The 14,544-nt window shown below is 46.3% G+C and overlaps 1 protein-coding gene across 4 annotated transcripts in view; it reads left to right on the forward strand.

The window, feature by feature from the left end:
- USP9X (ubiquitin specific peptidase 9 X-linked) overlaps window positions 1-14,544 on the forward strand; it is a 589,740-nt gene that overhangs the window by 76,975 nt on the left and 498,221 nt on the right. For all 4 annotated transcript variants that reach the window (XM_033949377.1, XM_033949378.1, XM_033949379.1 and 1 more), the window contains one exon: window positions 14,245-14,324. In XM_033949377.1, coding sequence (XP_033805268.1) covers window positions 14,245-14,324 — 80 coding nt within the window. The remainder of the gene's footprint in view (window positions 1-14,244; window positions 14,325-14,544) is intronic.

Here is a 14,544-nt window from a genome sequence, read left to right on the forward strand (position 1 = left end):
CGACATCTGTTCGGGTACATCTCAGTGCCATTTCTGCCTTCCATCGGCACTTGGACGGACGTTCTCTTTCGCTTCATCCTCTGGTGACGCGTTTCATGTAGGGTCTAATCAATGTTTGTCCCCCTCTGAAGCCTCCTCCCGTCGTTTGGGATTTGAATGTTGTCTTAGCTCAACTGATGAAACCTCCCTTTGAGCCTATCGACAAGTCTCTTCTGAAATTTCTTACTTGGAAGGTGGTTTTTCTGATTGCCCTCACATCTGCTCGACGGATTAGTGAGCTGCAAGCTTTGGTTGCGGACCCGCCTTTTACTGTGTTTCATCATGATAAGGTGGTTCTCCGCACCCATCCAAAATTTTTACCTAAAGTTGTGTCTGATTTCCACCTCAATCAGTCCATTGTCCTTCCTGTGTTCTTTCCTAAGCCCCACTCCCATCCTGGCGAGACGGCGCTACACACGCTTGACTGTAAGAGGGCGTTGGCTTTTTATCTCCAACGTACCAGGTCTCATAGGAAGGTTCCCCAATTGTTTTTGTCCTTTGATCCTAATCGTTTAGGACATCCTGTTTCCAAGCGCATCTTGTCCAACTGGTTGGCTGCTTGTATTTCTTTTTGCTACGCTCAGGCTGGTCTTACGCTCCCGGGTCGAGTCACGGGGCATAAGGTCCGGGCGATGGCAGCTTCGGTTGCTTTCCTCCGATCTACTCCGATGGAGGACATATGTAAAGCTGCCACTTGGTCTTCGGTTCATACGTTCACCTCCCACTACTGTCTGGACACTTTGTCCAGAAGCGACGGCCGGTTTGGCCAGTCGGTGTTACGTAATCTGTTTTCCTAAATTGCCATCCTCCCACCTGCCCTTTTTTGGTTGGCTTGGAGGTCACCCACATGTGAGAATATGCTGCCTGCTTGTCCTGGGATAAAGCACAGTTACTTACCGTAACAGGTGTTATCCAGGGACAGCAGGCAGATATTCTCACAACCCGCCCGCCTCCCCGGGGATGGCTTCTTTGCTAGTTATGGAACTGAGGACCACGAGGTGGGATGCGCCCTCTAGTGGGCAAGAAGGCATGCACATGCGTGGTGCAGTGTAGCAAACTTGAAACTTCAATCAAGTTTGCTTGAAAAGCTGTCCGCGCTGGGGCTCCGTAGATGACGTCACCCACATGTGAGAATATCTGCCTGCTGTCCCTGGATAATACCTGTTACGGTAAGTAACTGTGCTATATCGCTCATGTTGCATGGAGTTAGTACTGTTTTCATGGTTCCAGTATATTCCTCTTTACATTGTGAAACTTGATTTTTCCTTGGAGAATCTTCTTGCAGATCCTACAGTTCTCATCCTGCCATTCCCTGTCCTTCTGCACTTCATTCTGAGGGGATCTTGACTTCTTCCAATGACTCTTCAGGCTTTCTCATGAGGGAGAAGACACTATAATGTCAGGTCAGGGGGCTGTGAAGATTTTTCAGGATGCTTGCATCTTTGCATCCTCCTCAGGATTCCAGTTCGTTCTTGGAGTCTCTATGTTTTGTGTTTCCCTTTTCAGTGTTACTGGTCCTCAGGGCAGTTCTTGTAGTTCTTCGGGAACTAAGGGACATTGTTCCACTTACTGCATGGTGCCCAAGATGGGGGCATTGGGCTGGCTGGATCCCATACTGCTGAATTAGCTTCTCAGGGTTACACATTTCTGCAGAAAAACTGGGAGAATATTTACATTTTCCCTATGGACTCTGAATTGGCACTAGGTTTGCTTGCCTCTCTTTGAGCAGCGCTTTCTGTTTTGGCACATGCCATTTCACCTACCCAAGGCTTCAAGAACATTTTAGAAAATGTGAGCAGTGGTACCGTTGTGGCGCTACCAGGTGATTCACCTAATTTCTTCTTGACTGATTGCTTGATTCGGACGTCTTCCAGTCGGGCCATTTGACTGACACGAAAAGGGTGGGTTTTTTTCCTCAGTTCTTTGGACTTGAATCTTCGAATTTGCACATCGCTCTTTTCTCCTGTTCTATTTATAGGTATATCGGGGAGATGTTTTTATTCATATAGGAGAGAAATGTGTTTCTTCCCAGAGACTAGGGCGATTCTGTATAGGTTATAGGATCCATGTTGCTGACTCCACTGGGAACTTAGGCTTGCTTTCCTATTATAACGCTACAGCAGTCGCTTTTGTTCCAGTGGTTCCCAGTATCTCAGGGCTCCAATTATTTGGTAGGCTCCTCATGCATCGTTCTGTATGATTTGGTAGCTCAGCGAGATTTCTCTTTTCAAAGGCATGCCTCGGTCTTTGCTGGACTAGCTCATGGCCACCAAACATCTCGGGTTGGGGGGCTCGGTGCCTTCCATCCTCAGCTCCAGGAGTCTGGTCTTCAGAGGCGATTCAGTACTTGTTCATTCTTCTACTCTTGAGCATGGTCAGGCTATCTTTCTGGAGCTAAAGACCATTCTTCCGGAATGCCGCTGAGGGTCCTTTCAGTCAGTATTATGATGGGGGTATTTCTCTACAGCTTGGGCAGTAGGTGATGTACTCAGTTGCCAGGTATAGTTGTTGTTCTACTTCAATGGGTGGACCCTCATCTTCCTCTTCTGTTGGCAGATCATTTTAAGGGTCAGGAAAATAGTTTGGATAAACTTTCTCTCCGCGAAATCTGAGCATGGCCCATTTATTGTATGTTACAGTGTACAGCACTATGCACACTCTAGAAAGTATAAACGTTAGTAATAGTGAAATCTTCTACATCCTGGATATTGGGAATTTTGGCTCAGGCGTTCCAGCTCTTTTTATGGACGTGAGATCTCCTGGAACTAAACCTCATGGCCTCGTCTCACAATTCAATGCTTCCTAGTTTCTTTGGCGGGCACAGGGAGTGGGAGTTAGAGGGGGTAACTGCGTGGCTTCTTTCTCACCTCTGGTTTCTCTTTTTCAGTGTTTTCCCCTGGCTGATGATGGCTTGGATTTGCCATCTCAAGCTTGCTTTCTGGGCACAGTATTTGTAGAAATACTGCGCCATCCTTGCTATGCGGATCTGATGAGTCTTTCGACAGCTGGACTAAGAAGTTTCCTGGTATCTCCGGATTTGCTCACCTAGGGTCCGATCAACATGGATATTCGTACTACTTTGGTATTACGACCTAGCTTTTGAGAAGTCATGGCTGACGTATAAGGGTTATGCGAAGCAGGTTGTTTCTTCTCTTATCCAGGCGCTACAGATGTCTTCACCTGTGGCTTCTTCTTCCTTTTGGAGGTTTTTCCTTTCTTGGATACTTCTCAACATTTGCACCCTTCCAGAGCTCCTTTTTGGCATAGGTGTATTGCCGAGGGCTTAGCGTTCAATTCCCTTCAGCTTCAAGTGCCATTCTTAGCTTGTTACAGGGGCTAGGTATATTGCTCTTCGATTACTTCTCAGCTTCATGTAGTTCAGTTCCTAAACGGAGTATGGTATATTTGTATACCTCCCTGTCCGGAGTACAATCTTCAGGTACTTCTTCACAGTTTACCGAAGGCTTCATTTCCTCCTTGTGCCGTTGAACACGGGGTTTCTTGTGGCCATGGTTTCGGCTCTGCAGTTTTCCGAGTTCCAGGCTTTGTTCAGCAGGGATTCCTATTTCTGATTTCCAAAATCTGAGATATCAGTTTGGACGGTACCACAATTCTTTCTAAGGAGGTGTCATCCTTTCTTTTATGACACGCTCACTTTTCCTTCTTTCTTCCTGGGAGGAGAAATGGGGAGACGTGCTTTTATTCACTGCATGTTTTTGCAAGTGCGTAGCGTTCTCCGCGAGCAAGGTTTCTAATGACTTTTAGTTGTTTAGATCAGTGATTCCCAACCCTGTCCTGGAGGAACACCAGGCCAATCGGGTTTTCAGGCTAGCCCTAATGAATATGCATGAGAGAGATTTGCATATGATGGAAGTGATAGGCATGCAAATTTGCTTCATGCATATTCATTAGGGCTAGCCTGAAAACCCAATTGGCCTGGTGTTCCTCCAGGACAGGGTTGGGAATCACTGGTTTAGATCACCTTTTTGTATTCGTCAAGGGACGCCTCAAGCATATGGCGGCGTCCAAAGCCTCCATCGCTCGATGGGTCCAGAAGGACATTCTTTACGCTTGCTTGATGGCAGGGAAGCGGTTGGCAAAAGAACTTCATGACCATTCCATCAGAGTGATGGCTACTTCTTGGACTATGTCCAGAGGTTTTTTTTTCCTTGGAGGAGTTTTGTCTCGCGGCTACTTGGTCTTCCGAGAGTGCTTTCTCTCAGCATTACTGGTTGGATGTGGGGGCGCATGCGGTAGATGAGTTTAGTGCGTCGGTTGTTGCGGAGGCGGTGTTTGCTTCCCACCCAGATTGAGGATTACTTTGCTACATCCCATTGTTCTCTGGATTCATCTGCTACTGTTGCTAGGGAAGGAAAAATTATGTTCTTATCTGTTAATTTTCTTTCCCTTAGATGCAGCAGATGAATCCAGAGCCCCGCCCTTTCTGGATATTGTCTGTCGGTTTTTTCTTTTGCAACTTTCGAAGTTTGTTATTATTGAGGGTTGTATTCTGTGTTATTGCCTTTTGAGATTTGTTATGGGAAAGAAGTTTTTTTTTTTTTTTTTTCCCATGCTATGCCTATTGATGGTTACGGATGCTTGGGCAAGGAGCTATACTGGAGATACAGGAGGAGTGCCAGCCAATGGGACCACCTGTTAATCATTTTCTCTATCTCCGCCTGCTGGTAGATGTGTGCTATCCCATTGGTCTCTGGATTCATCTGCTGCGTCTAAGGGAAAGAAAATTAACAGGTAAGAACATAATTTTTCTGTCTCAGTACTGAACAAAAATCTAAAACCGGATTGAGTTTCATGTAAGAGAGAGAACTGATCAAGATATTCCATCAATTGGGTGTGTACCAATCCCTCTATGATTTTTACGCTAAATGTAATGGATGCTACTGGTCTATAGTTGGTTATCAGTGCTGATGATTCTTTACTATTTTTTGGAATTGGGGTTATTATTATGTGACCATTATTAGTGAGAAACTTTCCATTTTTTAGGGTATGGGTTAAGTAATTCAGCAAAGATAGTTTAAATTCTAATGGAGCCGCTTTCATAATTTCTGGGGGACATGAGTCCAGAACGCAGTATGATTTAGAGTATTTATTATATAGTTTGATATAATTATTCCATTCTAAATCTTGAAAGGAACTCCAGATCATGTGTGCTGGTATTTCATTTCCTTGTATGTTAACTATTTGATGATCACTAGGGTCATTTGTTGAACAGTTGTTTCTTATGGTTTTAATTTTTGAATCGAAATGCTGTGCTAAATCATTTGCAGAGGGTAGTTTAATATTATGCACGGGTTGAGTGTAGCGTGTGGTGTCAAATAAATTTGTTATCAAGTTGAACAGCTCTTTTGTATTGATTCCTTGTGAATCAGTGCAAGATAAGTTGATTTTAGTAGAGTAGAATGCTTTATCCTAGGACAAGCAGGCAGCATATTCTCAACATGTGGGTGACGTCACCGACAGAGCCCCTTAGTGGACGTTTTCGCAAGCAGACTTGCTCGAAGACCTTCATGCTTGCTATTGGCCTGTGCATGCGCGCGTGTCTCTCCCGCCCAGCCTAGGGCATGCGTCACCTCAGCGTGTCCTCAGTTCAATATTTTCAGCGGAGCCGGAAGCACTGCTCCCTTGCTGCACAATCTCGTTGTCCCTCTTGCACCGCGGCTTTCTTTATTATTTTCGTTTAAGTCGCTGTGCTCGCGTCTTTATTATTTTCCTTTTTTTTCTCCGTTCATATAATTTGACCGGATTCCCAGTCCTTCCGTGGCCGCCTGGCCTCGCGGGGCTGCGGCCGTGTTTTTTCTTATGTCCCGGCCTCGTTCCGGACTTAAAAACTGCACCCAGTGTAACCGGGTTATCTCTATCACCGTTCCCCATCGTTGGTGTGTTGAGTACTTGGGTGCAGAATACCGCGCTGAATCATGTCCCTGTTTGCGACTCTTGAACTGCGGGCTCTTCGTCGTCGGGTAGCCAAGATTCTTCAACTCTTTGGCCCCATGGATCCTGCGGGGCAGACCTCGAGCTTGGTCTTGGCACCCTCGTTGGGCGCCTCGACCTCAAAGTCATCAGCTTCAGCTCCCTCGTTGGGTGCTTCGGCCTCGAAGTCCCCGTTGGCCTCAAAGGCTCCGGCCTCGGCCTCTTCTGCTACTCCGTCCTCGGGTATGTCTCCTCTTTCCTCCTCAGGTGTGCCGGCAAAGAAGCCTTCCTCTGAGTCTCATGTCAGCGCCGCATCATCGGCATCTTCGAGACATCTTTCTAAGCGTGCCTCCTCACGTAGGGAATACTCATCCTCGAGGTCGCCTCTGAAGGAGTGCACTGCTGCACCCTCGACCCACCTTCCTTTGGTCTCGGTGCCTATGTTTGAGGACATGCTTAAGGCTATTATTACCACACAGCTTTCCTCGGTGGTCAGCCAACTAGGCCCTACCTCGACGCCTGTGGCCTCAGTCTCGACCCAGTCGCGGTCTGCCCAGCCTGAGCATCCCCTCGTTTCTCGAGGCATCACCCGCAAGACTCGTCGAGTTCCCTCGATCGATTCTTCCTACCCTGAGGTCCCGGCCAGGGGCCCGTGTTTCCCCCGCTACTGGGGCGAGGCTTGCCTCTTCTAAAGAGCCCTGGTCTTCCCCGCCCTGTCGGGGCAGGTCTCCGACCTCGAGACCATCTACGCACATGCTTGTCCTCGAATTGGACTCTAGTGTTTGTTCCCCATCGCGAAACTTGCCGGCGTCTAAGGGGCCTCCTTCGAAGCCAGTTGGGGATTTTTCCTATACCCTGTCTTCTCCGAAGCTTTCTCAGCACTTTTCCCAGACTCTGGGGTCTTCCCCGGTCCATTTGGTACGGGGCCATTCTTTGACGCCCCCTACACATCTTAGTCGAACCTCTTCCGTCTCCCATTCACGGGACTCTGAGGCTCCAGCTTACTATTCCAGAGAGGTTTCTCCCTCTTTCTCGGCTGCGCCCCAATCTCGGTCGGAGTCTCCTCTGGAGGATGAATCTTCTTCTAGGATCTCCTTCTTTTCTCGTTTCATCTCCAACATGGGCAGAGCTCTGAAATTGGATCTTCAGTCCAACTCCCGCTTTACACAGGAATACCTGGCGGAACTGGGAGTAGACAATGTGCCTCAGGAAGCACTTTGCCTTCCCTTGCATCAGGTTCTTCGGCAGACATTTCTCCGGAACCTGGAGACACCTTATGCTGTCACAGCTATTCCCTCCAAGTTGGAGTCCTGTTACTGGACTACCCCCGTTAAAGGATTTGAGGGTGCTCAGCTTTCCCACCAATCCTTGGTGGTCGAGTCTTCCTTGAAGAAGTCTAACCCCTCGAAGGTCTATGCTGCTGTCTCCCCTGGCAGGGAGGGCTTTATGATGGACAAATTTGGTCGTCGCCTTTATCAGAATTCGATGATGGCGAACCGTGTCCTCAACTACAGTTTCTTCTCGTCCTATGTTCGGTTCTGTATTGATGCCCTCCGCTCGTTCCGGGAGGTCTTGCCAGAGCCTTGGTGCCAGGAATTTCGTCTCCTTGTGGAGACCCTCTCTCAGCTCCGCCTTTATATGTTTCAGGCCTCTTACGACGCCTTTGAATTATCCTCGAGAGTCACAGCCTTTGCGATCGCTGTGCATCGCCTCGTTTGGTTCTGGCTTGTGGATATGGATCTGAATCTACAGGATCGTCTTGCCAATCTCCTGTGTGTGGTTCATGAGCTCTTCGATGATTCCATTGAGGCAGCCACGAAGTGCCTCTCGGACCACGAGCGGTACTTTACGTCTCTAGTGAAACTTAAACCTAAGGCCCCTCCAGCTCGCAAATATAAAATTCCTCTCCGGAGGTATCCACTTCTACTTTCTCTGGGCCTCCTTCAGAACGGCCTCCATGGCAGCAGCAGCAACGTCAACCTAAATCTCAGCAACCGGCGCTAGCCAAGTCCGGGCCGTCCTTTTGACAATTCTAGTTCGAGCCTTCGGGCTCCCTTCCTCATTTCCCATAAGGGGTCGTCTCTATCATTTCTTTGCCCAATGGGAAAATCTTACCACCGACAGTTGGGTACTGTCTATCATCAAGGAGGGGTACTCCCTCCACTTCCGTTGCGTACCCCTGGACCTGCCTCCAAGAGAGTTTCCTTCTGCTCAGTCTCAGCTTCCTCTCCTTCTGCAGGAAGCTCAGGCACTTCTTCACCTGCGGGCGGTCGAGGAGGTTCCCCAGCACAGTGGAACTCTGGATTTTACTCCCAGTACTTTCTGGTACCCAAGAAAACGGGGTATCTGTGTCTGATCCTGGACCTCCGTGCTCTGAACAAGTTTCTGGTACGGGAATGATTCAGAATGCTCACCCTTCCCACGTTGTATCCCCTCTTGGATGAGGGGGACTGGCTGTGCTCCATGGACCTCAAGGAGGCATACACGCACATTTCGATACATCCAGCCTCTCAACGGTATTTGAGATTCTGGGTGGGGAATCTCCATCTCCTGTATCGTGTTCTTCCCTTCGGCCTGGCGGCCTCTCCGAGGGTCTTCACGAAATGTCTGGTTGTGGTGGCTGCGGCCCTGCACCTCCGTGGCATCCAGGTGTTTCCCTATTTCGACAACTGGTTTATCAAAGCGTCCTCTTGCAACATAGTCCTGCGAGCGACGGAACAGACAATCTTGCACCTTCAGAGTCTCGGCTTCGAGGTGAACTTTCCCAAGTCCCACCTCTGTCCATCCCAGTCTCTCGAGTTTATTGGAGCAGTCCTGGACACGGTGCGTCTCCGCTCCTTCTTCCCTCGTCCTCGTCAGGAGGCCCTTATCCAGTTGTGCCGAATGGTGACCCATCTGCCCTCGGCGCCGGCTCGGCTCATGATGGTACTCCTAGGTCACATGGCCTCCATGGTTCACGTGACTCCTTTTGCCAGACTTCACCTCCGTATTCCTCAATGGACTCTGGCATCCCAGTAGAACCCGGTTCGGGATCCTCTCTCTCGACGCATTGTCGTAACTCCGTTGAGGAAGTCTTTCCGTTGGTGGATGCTCTCTTTCAATCTTTCCAGAGGTTTTCTATTCCATGCTCCTCCTCCGCAGAAGGTCCTCACGACACTCATCGAACTATGCTTGGGGGGCTCATCTGGACGGTCTGCGCACCCAGGGTCTTTGGTCCCGGGCCGACTGCCTATGTCACATCAATCTTCTGGAGCTTCGAGCGATTTTCCTCGCTCTAAAACCTTTTTGTCATCTACTTCGCGACCGAATAGTGCTGGTTCGCATGGACAACCAGGTTGCCATGTATTATAGCAACAAACAGGGGGGCACGGGGTCCATGTCCGTGTGCCAGGAGGCAATGCGGCTCTGGGATTGGGCCGTCCGCCGCAACATATTAATTTGAGCTGTCTACATTCAGGGCCAGCGGAATTGTCTGGCAGACAAGTTGAATCGTCTTCTGCAGCCTCACGAGTGGTCTCTCCACTTCATAACCATGCGTCAGGTGTTTGCTCGTTGGGGGACTCTGGACAGTAATATGTTCGCGTCCCCCCTCAATCAAGTTTCAAATTTATTGAGATTTTGATTTAAACGCAATATCAAGTATTTTCAATGCGTATAACAATAATTTTGGGGGACAAATAAAACAGTTTAAAACCATAAACATACAGTTTTATCCATAGTTACATTAAAGATTCGTAAGGAATGAAAGGTTAAATTACATTTGATTTAAAATAAACAATTAAAAATAAAATAACAGTTAGGGAAGAACAACTTTAGGAGTGGTATTAAAGAGAAAAGAAAAAAAAATTTTTTTTATGAAGACTTAGTCTAAAAGTAATTGTTTAGGTAAGACCTGATCTAAAAGTAAATAGGAGAGTCAAAAGGATTGTCTGATCTAAGATTCATAAGCATCTTTATAAAGATAGCTTTTTAGATTGCATTTAAATTTTTCTAAGGAGGTTTCAGCGCGCAAATAGATTGGAAGTTTGTTCCAAAGCTGGGGTCCCAAGATAGAAAAGGTTGTGGTTCTTCTGGTGCCAATTACTTTCAGTTGCCCCGCTTCTGCTCCAGGGTTTACACCCCTCTCAGGATCGAAGCGGATGCTTTCCTTCTAGATTGGATGAACGCATTCCTGTATGCGTTCCCTCCATTCCCCCTGATTCTGCAGACTCGTCAAGCTCAAGTCTTCGCATGCTAGCATGATTCTGATAGCTCCTCGGTGGCCCTGGCAACCTTGGTTCTCCCTTCTGTTGCAACTCAGTACCAGGGAGCAGCCTCTTCTACCTATATTTCCTTCTCTACTTATGCAGAGTCAGGGTTCGCTGCTTCATCCCAACCTCCAGTCTCTGCACTTAACAACTTGATTCCTCAAGACTTAATACCCTCGTTCCAGCTCTCCCAGCCTGTCCTGGATGTCCTGGAGGCGTCTCAGAAGGAGGTCACTCGCCAATGTTACCATCAGAAGTGGACTCGCTTTTCCTCCTGGTGTGCTGCTCAACAGCTGGAGCCTCTATCTGCCTCATTATCTACTGTCCTGGAATATCTGTTACACTTGTCTGGCGCTGGACTCCAGTCCTCTTTGGTTCAAGTCCACCTTAGTGCCATTGCTGCTTTTCATCAGCCGATTAACGGGAAGCCTATCTCTGTTCATCGTTTGGTCTCCCGTTTCATGAATGGACTTTTCCACGTTCATCCACCCCTTAAACCTCTTCCGGTGGTTTGGGACCTAAACGTGGTCCTTGCACAATTGATGAAACCCCCGTTTGAGCCACTGGCGCGTGCTCACTTGAAGTATCTTACTTGGAAGATTGTGTTCCTTATTGCTCTCACTTCTGTCCGTCGAGTCAGTGAGCTTCAATCCTTGGTTGCCGACCTACCTTTCATTGTCTTCCATCACGATAAGGTTGTCCTTCCTACCCATCCTAAGTTCTTGCCCTGGATTGTTTCTGATTTTTACATCAACCAATCCATTGTTCTTCCTGTGTTTTTTTCCGAAGCCCCATTCTCACCCTGGAGAAGCGGCTCTGCATTCTCTTGATTGTAAGCGTGCGCTGGCCTTCTACTTGAAGCGCACCTCTCCTCACCGTACTGCTCCCCAGCTGTTCATCTCCTTTGATCCCAATCGTTTGGATCGCTCTGTTTCTAAGTTGACCGCTTGTATCTCTTTCTGTTATGCTCAGGCTGGTCTCTCCCTGCCGGGTAGAGTCACAGACCACAAGGTCAGAGCGATGGTGGCATCCATTGATTTCCTCTGCTCGACTCCCATCGAGGAAATCTGTAAGGCTGCCACTTGGTCCTCAGTTCATACGTTCACCTCGCACTACTGTCTTGATGCTTTTTCCAGGCTCGACAACCGCTTTGGCCAGTCTGTTTTACGGCATCTGTTCTCCTAAATTGCCAACTTTCCCTCCATCCCATTGTAGTTAGCTTGGAGGTTACCCACATGTTGATAATATGCTGCCTGCTTGTCCTGGGATAAAGCACAGTTACTTACCGTAACAGGTGTTATCCAGGGACCGCAAGCAGATATTCTCGCAACCCACCACCTCCCCGTGGTTGGCTTCTTTGCTTGCTATCTGAACTGAGGACACACTGAGGAGATGCATGCCCTAGGCTGGGCGGGAGGGGCATGCGCGCATGTGCGGGCCAATCGCAAGCCTGAAGGTCTTCGAGCAAGTCTGCTTGTGAAAACGTCCGTAGGGGGCTCCGTCGGTGACGTCACTCACATGTTGAGAATATCTGCCTGCTGTCCCTGGATAACACCTGTTACGGTAAGTAACTGTGCTTTACGTTTGTCTTTTATCAGTTGTTTGTAGATTTTTATGTTAGATCTCCATTTGTTACGGTCTGCCAATTCTCCTGTTTTTTTTCTTTCCAGTCGTCTTACTAATTGTTTCATTTTTAGTTCGGTGTCAAACAATTTGTTATATTTATTTGCGCTGCTTTTGCTATTTTGTTTAGGGGCAATTTTATCTAAAATGAATGTGCTAGTTTTCATCCAGTGATCCCAAAAATCGACTCCTTCACCTATCTCCACTTGCAGTTCATATTGTGACCAATATTCTCCTGGATTAATATAACCTCTTGTGTGATGTTCTCTTTTTATCCTCGGATGTGTTTTAGATTTTAGATGAGTCCAGATTAACTTGAAATAATAAGTAAAATGGTCAGACCAGATATCGTGACACCAGGTGCCATCAGGTAGAGAGATAGCAGGGTCTAAAATTTCCTTTGTGGACATGGCTACCACATCTAAGTGATGGCTTTTTTCAAGTGTTTGTGTGGTTATAGGGAGATTGTAAAAAGATGCTAAATCTGGTGTAGGAAAGATTAAAATGAAGAGAGCAGTGAAGCTGGAATGAATCATGTAAAAAGGAGAGAGGGGGCACAGGTGGATGGAAAGGGGAGAGGGGCATAGAAAGAAGACAGATACCATATGGAAGGGGGAGAGGGCAGACAGTGGATGGAAGGGGCAGATGCTGGATTGAAGAGATAGAGAGGGTAGACGCTGGAAGGAAGAGAGTGAAAAGAAGATGAAAGCAGAAACCAGAGACCACAAAAGGTAGAAAAAAAAATTTATTTCTATTTTGTGATTAGAATATATCAGATTTGAAATATGTATCTTGCTAGAGCTGGTGTTACACATAACTGGGGACTGCAAAACCCAGGCAGTGCTTCTTTAGCTTCCAGCTGGCTTAGGGCTCTCTTTGACCAGGGGGCAGTTGCCCTAGTTGCACTCCCCTAACACTATTCCTGCTAAGTGTGACTACGGTATTCTGTTAGGATGATATTTCTGTGTAGCATTCTGTAATAATTTGGCCTATTCAGTTTTCTTGATAGTAGAGGGGATATATGTGAAAGGGGAGGGGAGACAGGGTTTTTTTGATCCTTGCTCTGTATTATTTTATTTATAAAATGACAATTGTACAGAATATTGTTCCTTTTTATACTTACTGCACTACAGGGGTCTCTCTACTCCTCAGCTAAGTGGGAGGAGCATGGAGAAAAGAATGTGTGACTTTCTCCAAGTCCCGGTTTGCGGGTTGAGGTGTATTAAGTGTCAGTATTAGGTGTTTTTTAAAAATATACTCTATCGAGGTTTTTATCTAAGCAGGTTTTCCAATCAGGTTTTCCAATCAGGTACTCAAGTATTTTCCCTATATGTCCCGGTGGGCTCACAATCTATCTAACGTACCTGGGGATATGAAGGACTGAGTGAATTGCCCAGGGTCACAAGGAGCAGTATGGGGTTTGAACCCACAACCCCAAGGTGCTGCGGCTGTAGATCCAACCACCGCACCATACACTTTTCATATTGATTTAGTAAGGGACTTACAGAAAGAAGATTAACAAGAGTAAGAACCTATTCTTCCAAAATAATAAAATATAGAATCAATCATTATTAAATGAGTTTTTATGTAGCTGCAACTTTATCTGATAGTTTCATTTCTTTTACCAGTCAGATTGAATGATCTTGCACAATGGAAACTTCAGGGAAGTTTATTGGACAATTGGTGTAAATTATGTGGCCAACTATTTCATGTAGCCTCTTGTTATCAGCTTCTATCACCCTTTAGAACAGGTTTCCCAAATACAACCTGAGATTTTCAGGATATCCACAGTGGGAAACCCAATAGTTAAGTGTATTAGCTTAATAATAATGCCCCTTGACAGAAACTAATTTCTTAGTCAAAGTAATTGTAAATATTGTGAAAAACAGACTGTATGTGGGCTCCCAGGTCAAGGTTAGGAATTTTCTGAATGTCCATAAGTTTACAAAGTATAAGTATGGTACAAAAATACACTAATCAATGAAACAAAAATAAAACTTGCAGGTGAAACATCTTTTCAGTTTAGAAATGTGTTTATATTTTTAAAATTGGCTATCTTGCCTTGTATTTGTTAAACTGTAGCTTCTGTCCTGTATAGTTAAAAATGTGGAAAATATTACACTTACATTTCTGCAAGAGATAGTTAGATATCTTTGTTAGCCCATACATCTGTTGTCCAACATGGGGAAAAATGGTGTGGATGGTTATTTCAGATATTAGATCATTTTTGTAGTCTTGGGATTTCATCTAACTTAGATGTTTGTGATTAAATATGTTCATCATTTTCTACATATATTTCATAGCACATAAAAAGGGAGCAGAACTGTTAGATGATGGGAAGGTGGGATAGATTGAAAAGAGATTTTTAAAATTGATTTTTACTAAATATGTTCTATTTTTATAGACCCCGTTGGGTTGTTCCAGTTTTGCCTAAAGGGGAATTAGAAGTTCTTCTAGAAGCTGCTATTGACCTTAGTAAAAAAGGTGAGTTAACTATTCCTGTACCCGAGTTTTAACTGCAGGTCATATATATTGGACATTGCATGTCCATTTAGCACAGTTACTTACCGTAACAGGTGTAGCAGGCAGATATTCTCATATGTGGGTGACGTCGTCCACGGAGCCCCGATATGGACAGATGCACAAGCAATCTTGCTTGAAGAACTTGAGAAAGTTCGTGACTGACCGCATCATGCATGCGCGA

Source organism: Geotrypetes seraphini, chromosome 6, assembly GCF_902459505.1.
Source record: "Geotrypetes seraphini chromosome 6, aGeoSer1.1, whole genome shotgun sequence".
NCBI classification, from domain to species: domain Eukaryota; kingdom Metazoa; phylum Chordata; class Amphibia; order Gymnophiona; family Dermophiidae; genus Geotrypetes; species Geotrypetes seraphini.